The sequence below is a fragment of the Podarcis vaucheri genome (genome assembly GCF_965113315.1).
Source record: "Podarcis vaucheri genome assembly, chromosome: 17".
NCBI classification, from domain to species: Eukaryota; Metazoa; Chordata; class Lepidosauria; order Squamata; family Lacertidae; genus Podarcis; species Podarcis vaucheri.
Window position 1 is genome coordinate 1,144,069 of NC_138755.1, and position 23,415 is coordinate 1,167,483.

Consider the following 23,415-nt stretch of genomic DNA (forward strand, 5'->3'; position numbering starts at 1 on the left):
TCTCTATTGTATACCTTTATTGCACAAGATATACACCGCTGAAACAGCCAGCAACACAACATTCGCCATTTCAGTTGCTAAATGATGGTCCTAGTCCAGCCTCTTCCTATTCCTAGGATGGTCACGTGTGGTCCCTCCTTATCACAACTGGTCCAGATGAGACGTGCACTTGCCGACTGCGGGTAGAATCAATGCTTCGGCCTGGAAAGGGAGGGTGGAAAAGGCAGCATTACCACATTCATTTACATCCTCCTAAAGCAGAATGACTCTGCAACCAGTATAATGTAGCTAATAAGCTATGCAGACTTGAAATCCACTTTCCATCAAAATGCATCATCTCACACTTTCAATGTCTTTTTACCATCTCAGTTGAACATGCTGACAAGCATTTTTTTGCACTGGCTAAGGATCAACAGCACGTGTTCTACTCCATTTTTTCTTTACTATTGCATATGTCCCAAAATGCCATTAGTTTCTAGAAACCCAATGAACAAAAGCCATTTCCTGAAATGCTACAGAAAGTTGTAACAGTCCAGCTTGCACTGTAGTTCTCCTGGAGAACTGTGTGGTCCGCAGCATAGCCTCAGCTGCTCTCCTAAGATAGATTTCCAGAGTCAAACAGATGCTTTCATAAGTAGTGCCATTACGTCTTCATGAGTTTTAGACTTAATATCACACTTCCTCATTATAAAGCAATTTCTATTATAGTTGTTTTTTAAGGAGCAGTCTAAATGATGTGTTTAGCTTGCATGAACCTGTAGCCTTAAAAAGGCCTCTGAGGTATGGCAACAATAGACATCTCAGTACTGAGACTATCTGCTCATCAGTTTAAAACAAAAAACTGCCTGTGCATTATACCCATGTGCGCACATGACAAGACATCAATTGCTGAGTGCATTTCTTTTTGTGCTGACCTAAAACCCATCTGTTTCCCCAGAAAACCACACCCACCTTTCAAGATCAGAGTTTGCAGGGCATCAGTTGAAGAAGGAGCAAAAAGGGTTTTCTTGTGTCTGTGTTGTAATTCTGTCAAAAAACGAGATCAGGTTAGTCTGACATGACTTATTTTTCAGAAATCCATGCTGACTATTGGTGATCACAGCATTCCTTTCTAGGTGCTCACAGACTGTTTGCTTAATGATCTGCTCCAGAATCTTCCCTGCTATTGATGTCAGACTGACTGGGCGGTAATTATTTGGGTCCTCTCTTTCCCCCTTTTTGAAAATAGGGACAACATTTGCCCTCCTCCAGTCTGCCGGGACTTCGCCTGTTCTCCAGGAATTCTCAAAGATGACTGCCAGTGGTTCTGAGATCACATCTGCCAGTTCTTTTAATACTCTTGGATGCAGTTCATCTGGCCCTGGAGACTTGAATACATCTAAACTAGCCAAATATTCTTGTACTATCTCCTTAGTTATTCTGGGCTGTGTTTCCTTTGCTGAATCATTTGCTCCAAATTCTTCAGGTCGGGCATTGTTTTCTTTATCGGAGAAGACTGAGGCAAAGAAGGCATTGAGGAGTTCAGCCCTTTCTGTGTCCCCTGTTTGCATTTCACCATCTTCTCCTCTGAGTGACCCCATTGTTTCTTTGTTCTTCCTTTTGCTACGAACATACCCATAAAAGCCTTTTTTGTTGCTTTTAACCTCTCTAGCAAGCCTGAGTTCATTCTGTGCTTTAGCTTTTCTGACTTTGTGTCTACACGTGCTGGCTATTTGTTTGAATTCCTCTTTGGTGGTTTCCCCCCTTTTCCATTTTTTGTACACATCCTTTTTTAATCTTAATTCAGTTAAAAGTGATCTCAGAACCACTGGCAGTCACCTTTGAGAATTCCTGGAGAACAGGCGAAGTCCCGGCAGACTGGAGGAGGGCAAATGTCCCTATTTTCAAAAAGGGGAAAAGAGAGGACCCAAATAATTACCGCCCAGTCAGTCTGACATCAATACCAGGGAAGATTCTGGAGCAGATCATTAAGCAAACAGTCTGTGAGCACCTAGAAAGGAATACTGTGATCACCAATAGTCAGCATGGATTTCTGAAAAATAAGTCATGTCAGACTAACCTGATCTCGTTTTTTGACAGAATTACAAGCCTGGTAGATGAAGGGAACGCAGTGGATGTAGCCTACCTTGATTTCAGCAAGGCATTTGACAAGGTGCCCCATGATATTCTTGTAAAGAAGCTGGTAAAATGCGGTCTTGACTATGCTACCACTCAGTGGATTTGTAACTGGCTGACTGACCGAACCCAAAGGGTGCTCATCAATGGTTCCTCTTCATCCTGGAGAAGAGTGACTAGTGGGGTGCCACAGGGTTCTGTCTTGGGCCCGGTCTTATTCAACATCTTTATCAACGACTTGGATGATGGACTCAAGGGCATCCTGATCAAATTTGCAGATGACACCAAACTGGGAGGGGTGGCTAACACCCCAGAGGACAGGATCACACTTCAAAACGACCTTGACAGATTAGAGAACTGGGCAAAAATAAACAAGATGAATTTTAACAGGGAGAAATGTAAAGTATTGCACTTGGGCAAAAAAAATGAGAGGCACAAATACAAGATGGGTGACACCTGGCTTGAGAGCAGTACATGTGAAAACGATCTAGGAGTCTTGGTTGACCACAAACTTGACATGAGCCAACAGTGTGACGCGGCAGCTAAAAAAGCCAATGCAATTCTGGGCTGCATCAATAGGAGTATAGCATCTAGATCAAGGGAAGTAATAGTGCCACTGTATTCTGCTCTGGTCAGACCACACCTGGAGTACTGTGTCCAGTTCTGGGCACCACAATTCAAGAAAGACACTGACAAACTGGAACGTGTCCAGAGGAGGGCAACCAAAATGGTCAAAGGCCTGGAAACGATGCCTTATGAGGAACGGCTAAGGGAGCTGGGCATGTTTAGCCTGGAGAAGAGGAGGTTAAGGGGTGATATGATAGCCATGTTCAAATATATAAAAGGATGTCACATAGAGGAGGGAGAAAGGTTGTTTTCTGCTGCTCCAGAGAAGCGGACACGGAGCAATGGATCCAAACTACAAGAAAGAAGATTCCACCTAAACATTAGGAAGAACTTCCTGACAGTAAGAGCTGTTCGACAGTGGAATTTGCTGCCAAGGAGTGTGGTGGAGTCTCCTCCTTTGGAGGTCTTTAAGCAGAGGCTTGACAACCATATGTCAGGAGTGCTCTGATGGTGTTTCCTGCTTGGCAGGGGGTTGGACTCGATGGCCCTTGTGGTCTCTTCCAACTCTATGATTCTATGATTCTAAGATAACAGTGATGTCTGCTGATGGGGTGGGGTTCAATTTTGCATTGGCTGTGCAGGCTAGTCCTCCTTTCAGGTGACTGACAGATGGGTTGGCCTGCAAAGCAGATCCTGCCAAGGACATGGCGTGCAGAGTGAGAAAGGTTTCCCACCTGTGTTCTAGGGAAAGCCATGCTGGCCTCTGGCAGGGGATTAGAAGAGAGGTGAGGAATTTGCGATCCACTGTTAAGAATACAGTTCCCATTAGCCATGTTGCTTTGACAGCCACAGATCTCCTGCTGCTGTATTTAGGAAGAACTTCCTGACAGTAAGAGCAGTTAGGAAGAACTTCCTGACAGTAAGAGCTGTTCGACAGTGGAATTTGCTGCCAAGGAGTGTGGTGAAGTCTCCTACTTTGGAGGTCTTTAAGCAGAGGCTTGACAACCATATGTCAGGAGTGCTCTGATGGTGTTTCCTGCTTGGCAGGGGGTTGGACTCGATGGCCCTTGTGGTCTCTTCCAACTCTATGATTCTATGATTCTATGATTTGAAGGTAGAGAGCTCTACAGAAGCCATTTACCTCACAAGACACCTACCAACTCTCTGCCTTCTGGGAATGCAGCGCCGGGCACAGAAGGTGTCCATGGCCAGCCAGCTGGAATCACAGATGACTGCACTGCAGTGGAAGTAGATCTGAGGACAGTAAAAGCAACATAACATAGCAGGAGAACCAGGAAGCAAAACTCCCAACAGTCGGGATACCAACAACTACGTCCTCCCCTCCCTGCCCCCAGCACGTGTCTCCTGGTGCCAAAATACATACCAGCTCAGCTTTAATTTTATTGTTTTAAATCAATAAACCTTAATTTTAATTCCTATGGCAGCTTACAATAATAAAAAGCAACAGTTAAGACTGTTTGCATCCACAGAAACTATCAGAGCACAGCAACTGAGGCAGGCAAGTCTGTACTCTTATGGGACCACGTTGGGTGGGGGGGGGAGTTCAATAGCAAGCATTATCCCATGGTCAAGAGCTTCCCTTACCTGCCCCTGAAGTGCCTGGTTGTCCACCATAAATGTGAACATTTTCACTTCAAACCGCTTCAGGTGTGTAGGGAACGGGACAGAGTCCTCAGTCACTCCATGGAATGTGGTTTGATGAGAGTCCTCTGTGTTCTCACAACTTGGGGTGGGGGAAACATGACAGAGAAGCTAAGAGATACAAGCCTTGCTGCCACATCATTGTTGGCTAGCAGCCCCATGGCAATGAAGACACTGGGGCAGCCTGAATGCACAAGAAAAGCTGGAGCCTGTGACCTGCTATTATGCACACTTGTGATACTCAGCACAAGCCTAGTACCCCTGTTTCTGGCTTCTGAAATTTACTAAAACTCCCCACTTTAAGAAATGTTTGTTTCAATATGGTCAGGTACTTAAGAGAATACAGCAGCAGGTAGTACTGATTCTCATGCTCCATTCTGCCTTGTGTTGTGTGTTTTTCCGTATCATTTCATTCAGTTCTTGCCATCACTCCTCCACCCAGAAGTGCTTTTCTATTTTTGCCCCAGATACCTAAGGGAACGATATTATTTTAAAATGCAGCCAAACCAGCCAACCACCTCACCCCTCAATTAACAGGCTGTGAAAACATCATCCTTGCTCTTAGAACTAGTAATGTATTATTCAGACTCTTACCTGTCCACCACTATGTTCCACTGCGGAAGACTCTTCCTGTCAGAAGATGCTGTAGCCCAGCAGTCCTCCAGAAAAAGTTCTAGCTGTGGGTCCTCGCTGTGGAGAAGCTCAACCTGGAAGTGAAGTGGTTCTCTAAGGTAGCGAGTTACCGGGTGCTCCATGTCTTGGTAGAAGCTGCTGTAGGACTTATCTTGCCAGGGTGCCACAGGGGGGGAAGAAAAGCACATATCAGGACCTTAACAAACCCAGAGGAATTAGTTGCTTTTAACAAGCCAAGGCTGGCACTGAGCAGTCCAGGTCAGCCTTTGTCTCGCTCTTTTTAAAAAAATAATTTTTATTAAATTTTCCATTTTAACAATCCAATCAAATCACATTAAGTATTCCAAATTATACAAATACATATCATATAGTCCAAATATTCTGCCAAATTATAATTTTTTGTTGGGGCTTCCCATGCTTCAAGTTCAGTGGGGTTCCAATCATCTTACGTTTCTACTCCTTGAGTTTCCAACCAGGTCAGCCTTTCTCAACCTTAAGCCCCCATATATTGTTGGGCTACAACTCCCATCATTCCTAGGCAGCATGGCCAGCAGTCAGGGGTGATGGAGTTGGGTCTCAAGGTTGACAGCAGCTGGCCCAGGCTATTTCTCCCTAGTAGGTTCTGTTCTCCAGCACGAGAGCCAGGCTGGTGCAATGCTTTCAGCTCTGGTACCAGGGCTGAGAGGTCACAGAGAACTATGGCAAGACCTCATACCAGTGACAGAGAACAAGCTTTTTAATTGCCTGAATCTAGAGCAAATCAAATGGAAATCTGCCCAAACAGATCCTCCACCATCACACAAAAAGCTGCTCCCAAGGATCAAGGTGGGAGAACTCCTGAGGAGCTTGGAAAAGTGACTTTGAGCAAAAAGAATCCTTTTCTGCAATACATCTCTGTGTACTGCATCTCTGCTAGGTGGTCTGGGAAAGTCTGGTGCTCACTACCAAACCACTTGCTGTGAGGAATCCCAACTAGGCCACTGATAACCCCGCCACCCACCCACCCACCCAAAACAGCCAAGAGATGTTCCTGGCTGCTCCTAAAACGCCCCTCCACATGCTTTTGGGGTGATGGAAGAAAAGGCAACAGAACTCTTCAGCCCACAATGCATAAACTAGGTATTCAACACTCAAAGACTGTAGGCTGGGTTAAATCTCCCTACCTTGGGGGGGGGGGAGAGACTTAATGTGAATACTTACTGCAATTGCATTTGACTAGCAACATCTTAAGAAGTATTCTCCCTCAACACACAGGAGTACCATCAAGACAATATTTGTATTATCATGTAGATCTGTCCCTACAAATCTTTGACTGCATCTCCTATCACCCACAGCCACTGGCCATAATGCCTGAGGCTGATGGGAGCTGCGGTCCAACAATGTCTAAAAGGGCCACAGGTTCCCCATCCCTGATGTCAGATGAAAAAACGTTACTCATAGATGTTTTATCTATTCCTGTCTGCTGTTTTGAGATAAAATTCACAAATTTTGAGATAAAGTTTGGTTGCAGCCTTAACCTGCAAGGCTCCCACAGAAGGCTGTGCTGTGACATTACCTCTGGCCAGCTTAAGGGCAAGCCCCAGCACCCCCAGCCCAGGCAGGATGCTTGGCGATGGGGCTTCTGTTGGGCTGTACTGGAGCAACAGGGTATCACCCATAAAGTACCGGCAAGCACATTTCAACCTTGAAAAATACAAGTGAGAGAATAGTCCATTCATTACCCTTCCAGTCCAGAACAGTTCTGAGGGCATAGCCCTGCTTTGAGGGGTGGGGGAGGGGGAGAAAGGAAGCTGCAGCAGAAACTGGCACAAGAGTTCTAGCTGGTTATGTTTAAAGGCAGGATGCATCTCCTTCTAGGACAAGCTTGCACATGGGGGCCATGTCACCAAGTGACCCTTGTATTACAATGCGGTAAACAGCTTCTTTCCCCAGTCCTTCGCCCAAGCCACAAGTACTCACTGATAGATAGGTGCTGCTTGGCCTGTGAGAAAATAGAGGACTTCGTTTTCATAGGACATGGTGGCATCTTCAAACTGCAGATGAGATTAGACGATAAAACAGGAGGCGGTTTCAGCCATCTTCTAGAGCAGAGGCTGGGCAACCTGGGGTCCTCTAGATGTGGTTGGGCTACAACTCCCAATATCCCCTTCCCACCATGGGCCATGCTGGCTCCTGGGTATTTGGAATCTGGCAACATCTGGAGAACCACAGGTTACCCCACCCCAGTCTTAATGTTCCTTCCCCAAGGAGCTCAGCATAGCACTTGTTGTGCATGTACATTGTCCCTCCATCTTCCCAACAACTCTGAGAGGCAGGGAGCCTCAAGTACCAGACTAGAAGACTTTGTGCCAAGCTTCACAGTCATCTCCAGTAGCTAAGGAAGAGGCAGGCTGCTTCAACCCAAGACAATCCAAATCAAGAGCGAGCATGTTTTTTTGAGCTTGACATGAACTGATGGAGCAAACATTCAGGAACCATCTTCTTCTAACATGAGTGGCCTCATGGACTCTGCTCCTGACAAAGCAGCCATTTCTTACCTTGCGAGTTGTCCCACAAGAGGTCACGTTGAAGATGAACGTTGCTCCTTCCTCTGTCACCGAAAGTGGCCTGCAACGTCTGTCTCTCAGCACTAGGCCAGAAGGCACCAGATCTGGGGTGCCAACTAGCTTCAAGGCAGAGATCCTCACTGTGCCATTAGCCAGGCAATCTGCAAGGGAAATATATTATATATGCCAGAGCATAACAGACAAGCAATGGCAGACCTTGGGGTCTCAAATTTCAACAGCACCCTGAGAGACACCCAAATTCCACACACCCTGCCTCTCACCTTCCATTCTACATCATAGTTGTGGCACCCCCAAGGCTCCACATGCAGTGCAACCCAACTGGTTGTGCTCCCTTAAATCTGCCTCCGCAGACTAGTCAAGAAGCGGAAGCGACAAGAAGATGAGAGAAGGTGGCTTGCTGAATATAAGCAGAGTAGCAAGCAGGAGACTTCAATACAGTGGCACCGCCACTTATGAATGCTGCGGGTTACGCGCTCCGCTAACCCGGAAGCAGATGCCCCTTGTTGCAACCTTTGCCCTGTGATGCAAGCGGAAATCACACTCCGGCGGCACAGCAGCAGCGGAAGGCACCATTAGGGAAAGCATGCCTCATGGTAAAAGCGGTTTCCTGTTACAAACGGACCTCCGGAACGGATTAAGTACATAACACAAGGTACCACTGTACCATCAAATGAAACCATTTTCTCTGCAAATGAAAATGAAGAACAAATAGCTGGTTCCCAAGATGGACATGATAGAAATTATGAACTGACATTAGGAAAAGCAAATAAAAATACAGTGTACAACACAACAGAAATGCACATTGCTATGCAGAGCATCAGATGCTCTATCCTCTTATGTTTCTTGCTCCACCCACCCCTGGCATGTGGTTCCCAGAAGGGAAGGTGGCCCCCATATGGGAAAGGGTCCCCTGCCCCTGGGCTTGAGAGAGAGATTACCAATGAGGTCTTTTGGAGAGAAGCTGCAGGAAACGGCAAAGTCTATCATTTCAGCGAGACGATAGTCCTTCAGCTGCAACCGGAAGGTGACCAAAATCCCAAAAGAATCTATTTCCTACAAAGCAAAGGGGACCAGACTAGTTGCACAAGTTAAGAGCCGGCTGCATTAGGAGGCTTAGACAACCTCACCGCCACCACTTCCAACCCAAGGTGAATATTCTGCAGTCCTCAATTACCTGCTTGCACCCTTGGTTTCAGTCATCCTCCCTCTGGACAAAGCGGGAGGTAGCAGCATGAACGGCCCTTTTAGACCCATATCTTGGATTAATGGAAGAGGATATCCAGCAGCCAATGGACGAGGTGGGCACCTGCCAAGGCCCAGGCCAGACTGTGGACATCTTTCACTGCCAAGGATGCTCCCCACAACACACAAATCCCATTTCAGACAAAGCACCAACAAAGATTCAAACTATCTCCTACACAGTTTCTAGTCATCAGCACTCACACATTAGTGTGCAGAAGACTGGAACATCAGCCTGTCTTCTGCCCCAGATTCTCAAGGTCACCTTAAGCCTTAGATGGATCTCCTACAAAGCTCAAGGGCCTGGGTTACTGAAAGCAAAGCAGGGCCCTTAAAAGGATTTTTTGTTGGAGGTGGAGAATAGGCGGTAAGTAATTCCTTTTGCTGAAGCAAAGAGATTTGCCATTCTGGTCATGGTACCCAGTGCCCAACATGCTCAAGAGCAGAGAAGGGAAGAAGGCCTCTTGTGGTGCCGCTGCTGCCAAGGCCAGCTGCCTGTGGTCCTCTCTCATCATACCACTAGAATCATTTACACGCCAGCTGTTCATTCATGCACCAGGACTAAGAACTGGCACCTGAGGTTCCTCTAGCTCCATTCTTTCTTCCATGTACATCATGTCTTTTTAACAATAACCTGGAAAGAACCGTCTTACTACTGACTTTTGTAAGCTGCTCTGGGAGCATTTTCAGCTAGGGAGCAGGGTGGAAATGTGTTACATTTAAAATACTTGTACAGATAGACTGAAATTGCAGAGTTTTCAAATTGAAAGCTTTTGCAGATGACCTAGTACTGACATTACAGGAGCCAGAATCTAGCACTAAAAGAGTATTAGAACTGATCCAGGAGTTTGGTCATGTGGCAGGATTTAAGTTGACTAAGTTAAAAACCAAAGTTCTTGAGAAAAATTTAACAATGACTGAAAGAGAGAGGTTTCAGAATGAGACAGGTTTAACAGTGGCCAAGAAGGTGAAATATTTGGGGATTAATATGACAGGAACTTATTTAAGGACAATTACGAAAAATGTTGGCCGGACGTCAAAAAGGACTTAGAAATATGGTCAAATTTGAAGCTTTCCTTGTTGGGCCGAATTGCTGTTATTAAGATGAATGTATTGCCAAGAATGTTGTTTTTGTTTCAATCGTTACAAATTTTGGATAAAATGGACTGTTTCAAGAAGTGGCAGAGAGACATTTCCAAGTTTGTCTGGCAGGGCAAGAAACCCAGAATAAATTTTAAAATACTAACTGATGCAAAAGAAAGAGGGGGATTTGCCCTGCCAGACCTTAAATTCTATTACGAATCAGCAGCCTTCTGCTGGTTGAAGGACTGGCTGCTTCTTGAGAACACAGACATTTTGGATTTAGAAGGTTTCAACAATGTTTTTGGGTGGCATGCATATTTGTGGTACGACATAAGGCACATAAGGCATTTAAAAACCATATTGTCAGGAAAGCACTGTTCAATGTCTGGATACGATATAAAGACTTACTTGAAAATAAAACCCCAAGGTGGTTGTCACCAATAGAGGCAAAAGCTCAAAAAAGGCTCAATATGGAGGCCAAGTGGCCAAAATATTGGGAGATTATAGAGCAAGAAGAAGACAAATTGAAATTGCAGAGTTTTGAGAAATTAAAAGATAGAGTGCGAGATTGGCTTCATTATTACCAAATAAGAGAGGTATACGATTTAGATTAAAAAATTGGCTTCCAGGTGGAAAAATCAAAGTTGGAAACAGAATTGCTAGATCTCAATACTAAGATACTTTCAAGAATGTATAACTTGCTGTTAAAATGGAATATTCAGGATGAAACGGTAAAATCTGCTATGATTAAATGGGCACAGGATGTTGGACATAACATTATGTTTGCTGACTGGGAACAGTTGTGGACCACAGGTATGAAATTTACGGCATGTAATGCCCTAAGAGAGAATATTATGAAAATGATATATAGGTGGTACATGACACCAGTCAAGCTTGCAAAAATCTATCATTTGCCCGATAATAAATGTTGGAAATGTAAAGAAACGGAAGGTACATTCTTTCACCTTTGGTGGACGTGCCCAAGGATTACGGCTTTCTGGGAGATGATCTATAATGAAATGAAAAAGGTATTTAAATATACCTTCCTGAAGAAACCAGAGACCTTTCTCCTGGGCATTGTCGGCCAATTGGTGCCAAAGAAGGATAGAATTTTCTTTATGTATGCAACAACAGCAGCAAGACTACTCATTGTGAAGTATTGGAAGACACAAGACCTACCCACTCTGGAAGAATGGCAGATGAAGGTGATGGACTACATGGAATTGGCGGAAATGACTGGCAGAATCCGAGACCAGGGAGAAGAGTTGATGGAAGAAGATTGGAAGAAATTTAAAGACTATTTACAGAAATATTGCAAAATTAATGAATGTTAGAATGATGTCAGAATGAAGTTAAATGGTTTAAGCAGCAATGTTATAAAGGTGTATGTAAAAATGGAAGGACTAAGATAAAAACAAAGAGGGAAAGAAATTGCTGAATTAACTAACTGAATTGGAACACAAAAAAGGGAGGCGTGAGGAGGTCAGGGAAACAAGGAAATGAATGTAAGGTATGGAAAGACTGATGTATTTTTAAAAGTGTTTTTTATCTTTTTTGTATTTTGTATTTTTTCTTCTACTTTTATTTTTGTCTTTCTTTTTCTTCTTCTTTTTAATTCATGTAATTCTTTTCTTTGAAACTTTAATAAATATCATTAAAAAAATAAAATAAAAGTACTTGTACAGTACAAGTGAGTTTGCCAGAGAACCATATTATTGGCAGGAGTGCCAGCTTGGCCCCATGACTGTGGGTGCCCAGGGCCTGGCACCAAAATTTGTGGGTGCCCGGGCACCCAGGGCATTGGCACCTATGACTCTTGGGAAACAATTACCCCAAGGAAACCAATCACCGTACCCCTCACAGCTGTTTCTTGTTTCCCTGCTTCATGGCTGGGCAACCCAAGCTTCTACACACACACACACACACACACACACACACACACACACACCGTGTTCCCCTTACCTCATAGCGCACATGGGCTGCCTGTCTGGGCACCCTTAAGGCCAAGTGGGTCCCATTGTCCAGCAAAGTATAGCCGAGTGCCTGCGCCTTCTCCTGAGTCAAAAGATCGTCCCCCGCAAAGGGAAGCCAGTCCTGGTCCACGTTGCCTCGTTTCACCACTAGGTAGAGGGCTTCGTCATCACAGAATCCCTCAGCCTGGGGCAGCACTGGGAGGGAGGCAGTAGGAAGAAGCAAGGCTTTCAGGAGCAGGAACCCTCGTCCATTCACATTCTACCTGCCCTTCCGATGCCACCGGCATGATTTAACAGTAGTACAACTTTCTAGGCAGCTGAGCAGCAGACAAGGACAATTCCTCCAAAAGGAATATTTGCATGAGGCTGGAAGCAAATGCTCTTCAGGGTAAGCCAAATGCCAAGGCTCAGGTATTGCACAGGTGCACGGAGGCACACCACTTCAGGTCGCATTGGGTCTAGGTAGGTGGGACACAGTGCCTGGCCACTCACCTGGAAAGGCCCTGGCCACACCTCCACCCCATTCACACAGTTAAGGCTCTTTGTTGTGGAGCACCTACAAAGACAAGGTGCTCCCTGTGGATTCTCAAACAGAATGTGATCCACACACAATGACAAATCATAGAATCATAGAATCATAGAGTTGGAAGAGACCACAAGGGCCATCGAGTCCAACCCCCTGCCAAGCAGGAAACACCATCAGAGCACTCCTGACATATGGTTGTCAAGCCTCTGCTTAAAGACCTCCAAAGGAGGAGACTCCACCACACTCCTTGGCAGCAAATTCCACTGTCGAACAGCTCTTACTGTCAGGAAGTTCTTCCTAATGTTTAGGTGGAATCTTCTTTCTTGTAGTTTGGATCCATTGCTCCGTGTCCGCTTCTCTGGAGCAGCAGAAAACAACCTTTCTCCCTCCTCTATGTGACATCCTTTTATATATTTGAACATGGCTATCATATCACCCCTTAACCTCCTCTTCTCCAGGCTAAACATGCCCAGCTCCCTTAGCCGTTCCTCATAAGGCATCGTTTCCAGGCCTTTGACCATTTTGGTTGCCCTCCTCTGGACACGTTCCAGTTTGTCAGTGTCCTTCTTGAACTGTGGTGCCCAGAACTGGACACAGTACTCCAGGTGAGGTCTGACCAGAGCAGAATACAGTGGCACTATTACTTCCCTTGATCTAGATGCTATACTTCTATTGATGCAGCCCAGAATTGCATTGGCTTTTTTAGCTGCCGCGTCACACTGTTGGCTCATGTCAAGTTTGTGGTCAACCAAGACTCCTAGATCCTTTTCACATGTACTGCTCTCAAGCCAGGTGTCCCCCATCTTGTATTTGTGCCTCTCATTTTTTTTGCCCAAGTGCAATACTTTACATTTCTCCCTGTTAAAATTCATCTTGTTTGTTTTGGCCCAGTTCTCTAATCTGTCAAGGTCGTTTTCATATCTGTGTTCATTTAACATGCTTTTACCACCTAGCCCACTGAAGAGTTATGATGGAGGACCTCTGTAGCCAACCCCAACGACACGATCTCAAGATGGAAGGGGAGGGAACAGCTGCAGTCGCCTGCGATTCCTGCGCAATGTTTGCCATCTTGCCAAAGGTTGCAGGCAGCTTTACCTGCAGCAATTGCATGTTGATTGCCCTCTTAAAAGACAAAGTCCAGCAACTGGAGGAACGTGTAGCTACGCTCCAAAGAATTAGAGAGCTGGAGCTCTTCTTGGAAGTAACAGAGCACACCGTCTGCACCAAGGAGGAGACAGGGGACTCCCCTGAGAAGGAGTCTAGTTCACCAACACAGGAGCCAGATATATGGAGAAACGTGACTCAAAGAAGTAGGAGGCCCAGGGTTCACTCTGATTGCTTAGAAATACACAATCGCTTTGAGGTCCTCTCCCCTAGCATGGAAGACGAAGAGCAGACTCCATTTGAGGATCTCTCCCTCATTACAGTCGATCAGGTATATGAAGACGAGCAGCAAAGTCAGTCCTCAGGGAATGTGCAGGCGACCTTGGAACGGACAGCTCACGGAAGAACCCCGACCAAACCCAAGAGGAGGCGTGTAGTGGTGATAGGGGATTCCCTACTGAGGGGAACAGAAGCAGTGATCTGTGGGCCTGGCAAGATGTCTCGGGAAGTGTGCTGTCTCCCCGGGGCTAAGATCCAAGATGTAACTGAACGACTGCAAGGAATCATAAAACCCACTGACAAATACCCCTTCCTCTTGGTTCATGTGGGAACCAATGACACTGCAAGCAATAGCCTCCAGAAGATCAAAAGAGACTACGAGGCTCTCAGCAGGAAATTGAAGCAACTAAATGCACAAATTGTCATCTCATCTGTCCTCCCAGTTGAACGACGTGGCCCAGGGAGAGAGGGGAAAATAGTGGAAGTGAACAGCTGGCTTCGCAAATGGTGTAAACAGGAACGGTTTGGATTCTTAGGTCACGGACTGCAGTTTCTTGAAGATGGACTTCTGGCAAGTGATGGGCTGCACCTCACAACGGTTGGGAGAAATGTTTTTGCCAAAAATCTCAGAAACCTCATCAGGAGGGCTTTAAACTGACTAATGTGGGGGAGGGAGACAGTGCTCCTGAAGGTAGGAGTCTATCAATTAATGAAGATGATCATCCAAATGTCATAGACCAAATGGAGCAAACAGCACGCGGACCTAATGGTGGGAGGAAAAAATCCTTAAATAAGAGACACGGGGGAATGATTAATGGACTTCAATGTCTGTACACTAATGCGCAAAGCATGGGAAATAAACAAGATGAGCTTGAGCTCTTGGTACAGCAAACTAAATATGACATAATAGGCATCACTGAAACCTGGTGGGATAAGTCCCACGATTGGAATGTAATAATGGGGGGATACAATCTATTTCAGAGAAACAGACCAGTCAAGAAAGGAGGAGGAGTGGCGTTATATGTCAGGGATGTGTATACCTGTGAAGAGATCCAAGATTTAGAACCTCAAAGCCAAAGTGAGAGCATTTGGGTCAAAATTAAGGGAGAGAAGAATAACAGAGACCTCATTGTGGGAGTTTACTATAGATCCCCAAGCCAAACGGAGGACATAGATGATGCCTTCCTGGAACAGATGGCCAAGCATGCAAAAGGAAGGGAGATAGTAGTAATGGGGGACTTCAATTACCCGGATATTTGTTGGACGTCAAACTCAGCCAAGAGCATAAGGTCAAACAGATTCCTCAACAAGAGGAAACAGCCATTTTAGATCTGGTCCTAACCAATGTTGATGACCTGGTTAGTGGGGTAGAAGTGGAAGGATCATTAGGCGCGAGTGATCATGCTCTTCTGAAGTTTACTATACAGCGGAAAGGAGCAGCCAAGCATACTAGGATTCAATTTCTTGACTTTAAGAAAGCCGACTTCATAAAACTTAGGGAAGTGCTGGGTGAGATCCCATGGACAACAATACTAAAAGGAAAGGGAGTTCATGATGGCTGGGAGTTTGTTAAGAGGGAGATACTAAAAGCACAACGTCAGGCAATACCAATGAGACGGAAACATGGAAGGTGCCTAAAGAAGCCAGGGTGGCTATCTAAAGAACTTTTAACTGAATTAAGATTAAAAAAGGATGTGTACAAAAAATGGAAAAGGGGGGAAACCACCAAAGAGGAATTCAAACAAATAGCCAGCACGTGTAGACACAAAGTCAGAAAAGCTAAAGCACAGAATGAACTCAGGCTTGCTAGAGAGGTTAAAAGCAACAAAAGAGGCTTTTATGGGTATGTTCGTAGCAAAAGGAAGAACAAAGAAACAATGGGGTCACTCAGAGGAGAAGATGGTGAAATGCAAACAGGGGACACAGAAAGGGCTGAACTCCTCAATGCCTTCTTTGCCTCAGTCTTCTCCGATAAAGAAAACAATGCCCGACCTGAAGAATTTGGAGCAAATGATTCAGCAAAGGAAACACAGCCCAGAATAACTAAGGAGATAGTAGAAGAATATTTGGCTAGTTTAGATGTATTCAAGTCTCCAGGGCCAGATGAACTGCATCCAAGAGTATTAAAAGAACTGGCAGATGTGATCTCAGAACCACTGGCAGTCATCTTTGAGAATTCCTGGAGAACAGGCGAAGTCCCGGCAGACTGGAGGAGGGCAAATGTTGTCCCTATTTTCAAAAAGGGGAAAAGAGAGGACCCAAATAATTACCGCCCAGTCAGTCTGACATCAATACCAGGGAAGATTCTGGAGCAGATCATTAAGCAAACAGTCTGTGAGCACCTAGAAAGGAATGCTATGATCACCAATAGTCAGCATGGATTTCTGAAAAATAAGTCATGTCAGACTAACCTGATCTCGTTTTTTGACAGAATTACAAGCCTGGTAGATGAAGGGAACGCAGTGGATGTAGCCTACCTTGATTTCAGCAAGGCATTTGACAAGGTGCCCCATGATATTCTTGTAAAGAAGCTGGTAAAATGCGGTCTTGACTATGCTACCACTCAGTGGATTTGTAACTGGCTGACTGACCGAACCCAAAGGGTGCTCATCAATGGTTCCTCTTCATCCTGGAGAAGAGTGACTAGTGGGGTGCCACAGGGTTCTGTCTTGGGCCCGGTCTTATTCAACATCTTTATCAACGACTTGGATGATGGACTCAAGGGCATCCTGATCAAATTTGCAGATGACACCAAACTGGGAGGGGTGGCTAACACCCCAGAGGACAGGATCACACTTCAAAACGACCTTGACAGATTAGAGAACTGGGCAAAAATAAACAAGATGAATTTTAACAGGGAGAAATGTAAAGTATTGCACTTGGGCAAAAAAAATGAGAGGCACAAATACAAGATGGGTGACACCTGGCTTGAGAGCAGAAACATGTGAAAACGATCTAGGAGTCTTGGTTGACCACAAACTTGACATGAGCCAACAGTGTGACGCGGCAGCTAAAAAAGCCAATGCAATTCTGGGCTGCATCAATAGGAGTATAGCATCTAGATCAAGGGAAGTAATAGTGCCACTGTATTCTGCTCTGGTCAGACCACACCTGGAGTACTGTGTCCAGTTCTGGGCACCACAATTCAAGAAGGACACTGACAAACTGGAACGTGTCCAGAGGAGGGCAACCAAAATGGTCAAAGGCCTGGAAACGATGCCGTATGAGGAACGGCTAAGGGAGCTGGGCATGTTTAGCCTGGAGAAGAGGAGGTTAAGGGGTGATATGATAGCCATGTTCAAATATATAAAAGGATGTCACATAGAGGAGGGAGAAAGGTTGTTTTCTGCTGCTCCAGAGAAGCGGACACGGAGCAATGGATCCAAACTACAAGAAAGAAGATTCCACCTAAACATTAGGAAGAACTTCCTGACAGTAAGAGCTGTTCGACAGTGGAATTTGCTGCCAAGGAGTGTGGTGGAGTCTCCTACTTTGGAGGTCTTTAAGCAGAGGCTTGACAACCATATGTCAGGAGTGCTCTGATGGTGTTTCCTGCTTGGCAGGGGGTTGGACTCGATGGCCCTTGTGGTCTCTTCCAACTCTATGATTCTATGATTCTATGATTCTATGAAGAGTACTTGAAGTAGAGCTACTGATTATGAAGTGAAAAGGGCCATCAATTCTCACCTTACCTAGAGCAAAAGAATCCCACAACCATTTGTCCCGCCCAACCTTCTCCTGGAAGTCCTCTCTAAGGGGCAATTTGTTTTATGCTTCTAGGCACAATTTCTAGAATAATTATTGCAGGCTAGAAACTAATCTCTATTTACTGAAAATTGCCACTCTAGTACTTAGCTCTATTTCCAGGAGTCAACAGAATCGTGGCTGGCACCCGTTGGGACTGGTAAGGCAGAAGAAACCAGAGCCAATGACCAGCAGAGCCAACTGATTCCAGCTTTACCCCCACCCTACTCCCTGCAGAGACTAAGGAGGACAAGCAGGCAGGCAGGCAGGGCAGGGCAGGGCAGGGCAGGGCAGGGCCTGCACCAATGGTAGGCAGGTGAGGGCTGGCTGAGGGAAGACTAAGGTGAGTGGGACAGTGTCCCCTCTGCCCTAGTGGACCAGCATCCCCGGCAACAGGAGGATGCCTCTTACGTTCAGCAGCTCACAGAATTCTGTAACATTACAACTTTCTTCCAGGAGCTGCCCAGGATGGAGAACTGGAGTGCCCCACTTTCGTTTTTTCCTCCCCATAACACTTCAAGGTAGGCTAAATCACCCTCTACACCAAGCATCAACATTACAAAATAATACAAATAGTTATCTAAACCTTGGCATAACTTCTCCATTTAGTCACCACTGTTTTAATGATGCCAAGCTATTCAATATTCATAGTTAAATATTTGTGTTCTTTACAGGCAAACCAGAAGTACCCTCCCTGACCCTGGTGAAATCCTAGATGCCACTTCAAATTGAACAATAGGTAATAGGTACATCTCCCCAAAATTTAGCCTTCAGCAACTAAAGTTAAGTTCACCATTTCCACTAACCGATTCTTGAATTAAATAGGAAAGTGATAAGAATGTTGGTTCCAACCGACTCACCTGCATCCTGGACCAGGGCTGTCAGAGGAACAGGGACATCAAAGGTGTCTCCCTGAGGAGTCACACTGAATCCCAATATGGGGTTTGTAGTGTAGCTTCTGATGTTATCTGGTACATACTGGGAAGATAATTTGAGCGGAGGTGAGCTCTGGTTATTCAGCATCATGACAAACCTTTGTTATTATATCACCATCATTTAGAGTGTAACAGCTCTCAAGGGAAGGAGCCTCTGTTGTGCTCATGAAAGCTAGGCATGATAGGCACCTACACTTTAACCTACAAACCATGCATTGTGGCCTACTAGATTTCATACCCTTGCAGTGTTTTTAGTTTTAATATGCTCCAGAGAGAAGGTATCCATATATTCCATCCCATCAGCTATTGACTGCAGGGACAATACACATTTGGAGTGAGAGGCAACTTTGCAGTTCCAGAGGCATAAATGAGCACCATCCCTTTCCAAGTCTCAATTCAGTTATAGGATACAGGGGGGGGGGGGAGATGCAACCTGGTGGAAAAAATTAGATGAAAGAAGCTCCATGTCCCAAGTATATTTTTTTGAGTTAGACCTTTCCAAGGATGTCATGCCAAAATTTGTTTTCCTAGCTCAGATGATTTAAGGATGGATAGTTGATGTATCTACAAGTGCTTAAGTGTTATTTAAATGTCAACTCTGAAGTTCCCCAGCCAACAGGACTACCAGCACTTCCACTCTCTATGCTTTGCCCCTTACAACTGCAATACACTCCCCCCCAAGAGCCCAAAGACTAGGCTTGGTTGGTGGCAGCACTCACCTCCCTCCCAACTCCAGGGGCATCAAAGGGGACTTGTACCACATAGCCCCGACTTCCATTGGAATACTTAGCTTCATAGATCTTATAGCCCTTCTTCTCAGCCTCAGGTAGTGGCAAGGGCCCTGAAGCATCCACAGTAATACTGACCAGCACTACATCTGGCAGGAAGGTGCCAACTGTTGCATTGAAGAGCTGGAGACTGGCATTAGTATCTGTACGGAGAAGAGAAATACTTTCTGTAAAACAAAACCTTTTTCTAGGCCAGTTCCCCATATCAATTTTGCTCATCAGGCTTACGAGTTAAATTTGCTCTCTAATGGATTTCCTCAGTTGTTCTGTCAACAAGCCCCAACAAGTATATGATGCTTCTCCTTTCTATAAATCCTTCAAGGTTGTCATTTTGCAGACATTTTCAGGACGTTAGTAAGCTAGACAATTTTCCTATTTAACAAAGCTCATCCTTCCCACAGAACATGTTTGCTTATTTGTTTATTCCTTCACCAATCCAATGTTCTTCCTTCAAAGACAAAGACCAAGGGTGGTCAACCTGTGGCTGTCCAGATGTGGTGGGTTGGCAACTCCTGGCATCCCTGACCACTGGCGGGCTGAGCGGAGTCCAGCAGCATCTGAAGACACCAAATCAGCTAGCCTCCAACAAAGAAAATGGAATCCAATAATTGGACCATATAGCCCTGTACTGACTGGCAGAGGCTCTCCAGGGTTTCATATACAAGTCATGTCCAGTCCTAAGTCATGTCCAGTCCTACCTGGAGATGCTAACATTTCAACCTGGGACCTTTGGCAATGTATGTGCTCTGCCCCTGAGCTACAGCTCTTCAGTGCAGGTGGGCAGGACCCAGGACCCATGGGCAGGACCCAGGGGACTGAGGAAGCCATCTTATACCAAGTAAGATCATCGGTCCATCAAGCTTAGTAATGTGTACACTGACTGGCATCAGCTCCTCAGGTTTTCAGACATGATTCTCGTCCAGCCCTACCCAGAAGTGCCAGGGATTGAACCTGGAAACGTCTGCATTCAATGTAAAGGCTCTACCATGGAGCGACAAGCTCTTCCCTGAATTCAAGGATCAAGAATAGACATATAGACACACACACACACACACACACACACACAGCAATAGTAAAGTGGTTCCTGTGCTCAAGACGAACATTGTAAGCCAGTGTACTCTTTGACCAAGAGTATGATGCCATCTCTGACTCTCCCACTGAAGAGTTAAGAACATCTAGGGGAATTCGGCAATTTGATCTTGCTAGAATAGAAGGCATCTACTAGCACACACAGTTGTCTGTGAAGCAGCCATCACCAATGTTTCAACAACTTTATAGAACTATTATTTACAATGAACACTCACAATCTGTAACTATGACCGGCACAAGTTGCAGAGGGGTGCTAATATCCTTCAGGATGGTATGTTTCGTAATACCCCTCTTGTCATCTTCCCACAGATGCTCTACATAAGGGGCGATTTTGTAGGTAATCATTGGTTTCCCATCAATCACATAGGTCTGGAGCAAGAGATAAACAAGTAGACCTCGTTAAAGGGACCTAATGTTAATACAAGCCATGTTGTGGCAGGATGTGTGAGAACACCTTCTCTCCCAGGTTCCCACCTTGTTGCTATTTCAATCCCAAAACATGGGCTCTGGACTTTAAGATTTGTTAAGGATTTCTAATACAGGTGTACACTTGACACATTTCATCTCCCTCATTTTGTAAGAAAGTGCCATTAAGACCATTTTGTACAGCAGGAGTGAGCATATCTACATTGTTCTTTTCTATAACTCTTTTCTAGAGCTCTGCCAACCAAAGCCAAGTGCGAAACAGTGGGCTTGTCCACATGGCTGCTTATCCCATGCCAAGAAATCACAGCTCCAAGCAGTCCTCAATTTGTCCTGCTGCTTTCCTGGGGGAAACCCACTCTCTAGTGCTAAATTGGAGCAAACATCAATCTGTAGAAAACCTAACTGATATTTGCTCCAGCGGGTTTTCCTGGGTGAAAGCAGCGGAACAAGTCTAAGTGTAGATGAGCTCAGTGTCTGAGGATAGAGAAGGGCAACATTCTCTTTCTAGAATTCAGGAGTGGGGTGGCTCCAAGCACATGCTCCGTGCCAAGGAGTAATCTAATTCCAGAACCACACTCAATATTTTCACACACAAAAATCCACTACTGATTTCCCCTCCCTCTCTCAGCAGCCTGCTTCATGGAAGAAAGCCTTTTAGTGGCTGCTGTCCTCAGGCAACTGCAGGGTCACCCACACAGGAGTTTAATGTGGATTTGAAGCAGCTGCGTCTCATCCACATGACCGCCTCCTCCTTGAACCTGCACTTCCTCACATTACATCTGGATTTTCGAATCTGAGGATAATCCAATAAGGACAGTCTAGCTAATATAAATGTGCATGTTACCCAATGGTGGACAAACACATGTGCACTGTTTGGGCATGTTAGGGTTTTTTTTATATGTGTGGTGCCATTTCACTGGGGGTCATCTGTGCAGTATACTCCTTACTCCCATTTGGTTTCTGTCCCAAAGGAAAATATGTAGTCTGTGTGGTTATTTTTTTGAAATTTAAAAATCAGCTTCTTTCTTCTTTTTTGCAGAGCTGCTCTAGCACAAACAGATGTATTAAAAATAATATTTTTATGGAAAATTAAGTTAAAATTTAATGATTGTATATGTCAGGGAACTGCCATCAGAGGCACGGGAGAAGGAGAGGGTCTCTGATTCTGCAGGGGAAGGTCCAAGCGCTAGAGGGAGACTCAGCCGGGAAGAAGGGGAAGAGAATGAGTGTAACACCAGGGATCCAGGAGAGCAACGGGACAGGGAGGTGCAGGGGCTCCAGGACTCTTCGTTGGAAGTTAGTGAGGAGAGCCCAAGCACCCCGCTGCCCACGCCCACCCTGCGCAGGAGACTCCCGCGCAGCGAGAGGCGGAGACGATTGGGCATCAAACAACTCTTATGTTGGCAACGCTTTAAGAAACGCCCACAGACAGATTCTACGAGTGACTAAGGGCAGCCACGCTGAGATGGGCTGTGCAGTCCGGAGGGTTTAACCAGGCAATCTAATGCTCAAACGGAGCAGGATTAGGCACGAGTAACTCCCAACCCATTATAGTATATTACTAAAAGAATTATATGAAAATGATGTACAGATGGTATATAACACTGGTAAAAATGGCAAAAATATTTAGAACAAGCTCTAACAAGTGCTGAAAATGCAAAGAAAAGGAAGGTATCTGTCAGGGGTTCAGAGACAGAGGCACAGGTGAGGGAGGAGACGGAGAGCGACGAGGAAGAATCCCAGGACAGTGAGGAAGAGGATGACAATGACTTGAGATCTTCCATGAGTCTCTCAAGTGAATCGGAGGATTCTCAGGAGGGGGCGCCCCTAGTCAGGACAAGGGGGGTCACAGGGGGGACCTGCCAGGAGCAGGGAAGCAGCAGGGAGACCCCGAGCGGGAGTGGGAGATCGGGGCCGGCTTCCCAGCAGGAACGAAGGGAAGAGAGGGGGGTTCCCAGTGTGACACACGGAGCGGAGCAGGAAAGAGACAGGGGAAGGAGATCGGGGGAGAACGTCCTGCCGGAAGAGGCGGAGAGTAGTACAGGGAGTAGTGTAAGTGTCAAAAGGAAGGTCAGGGGTAGCGAGCGCGCGCCAAGTTCAAATGTGGAGGCGCGCGGAAATGGAGAGAGCCCGGAGGAGGAGCCCAGCCCCAAAGCACGAAGGAGGGGGGAACAGGGATCTGAGGAATCCGCTTCAGGAGAGAGCAGGAGGGAAGGAACCCAGGGGGGCAGAAAGACCCTGCGGAAAAGGAAAGACAGGAAGAGGTGGTCTAGCACAAGCCTCTTAAGCTGGTGTAGGGGCGGGACCGATTCAGAGGGGACTTCAAATGTCTGACGTTAGAGACTAGGGGCTGAGCGCCTCGGTTGTGGAACCAATAATGAACTGCAATAAACATCCTTGTATATAAGAAGAGCTTGGCGTTGGTCTTTTGTGAGCTGAGACCTGAGGCAGCCGCTGACAGTACCTTTTTCATATGTGGTGGAATTGTAAAACAAAAATTATTGGGATTTGATTTATAATGAAATGAAAAAAATGTTTGAGATAACATTAGTTAAAAAACCAGAAGCTTTTCTGTTAGGTATTTTAGGTCAAGATTTACCAAAAGACAAGAAAAAATTATTAATGTATGTGACTACAGCGGCCAGAATTTTATTAGCTCAAAGATGGAAAAGTGATGAAATACTA

General features: G+C 45.6%; 1 protein-coding gene across 1 annotated transcript in view; it reads right to left on the reverse strand.

Moving 5' to 3' along the window:
• Positions 1 to 23,415, reverse strand: part of LOC309522492 (uncharacterized protein) — a 38,316-nt gene continuing 14,901 nt past the window's right edge. The window contains exons 10-21 of the mRNA XM_082205795.1: positions 20,520 to 20,673; positions 19,147 to 19,358; positions 18,353 to 18,470; positions 11,829 to 12,034; positions 8,483 to 8,597; positions 7,515 to 7,684; positions 6,937 to 7,010; positions 6,533 to 6,660; positions 4,939 to 5,128; positions 4,288 to 4,426; positions 3,840 to 3,936; positions 1 to 201 (exon numbers count right to left, since the gene is read on the reverse strand). Of these exons, the coding sequence (XP_082061921.1) occupies positions 122 to 201; positions 3,840 to 3,936; positions 4,288 to 4,426; positions 4,939 to 5,128; positions 6,533 to 6,660; positions 6,937 to 7,010; positions 7,515 to 7,684; positions 8,483 to 8,597; positions 11,829 to 12,034; positions 18,353 to 18,470; positions 19,147 to 19,358; positions 20,520 to 20,673 (1,683 nt within the window). The 3' untranslated portion in view covers positions 1 to 121. The remainder of the gene's footprint in view (positions 202 to 3,839; positions 3,937 to 4,287; positions 4,427 to 4,938; positions 5,129 to 6,532; positions 6,661 to 6,936; positions 7,011 to 7,514; positions 7,685 to 8,482; positions 8,598 to 11,828; positions 12,035 to 18,352; positions 18,471 to 19,146; positions 19,359 to 20,519; positions 20,674 to 23,415) is intronic.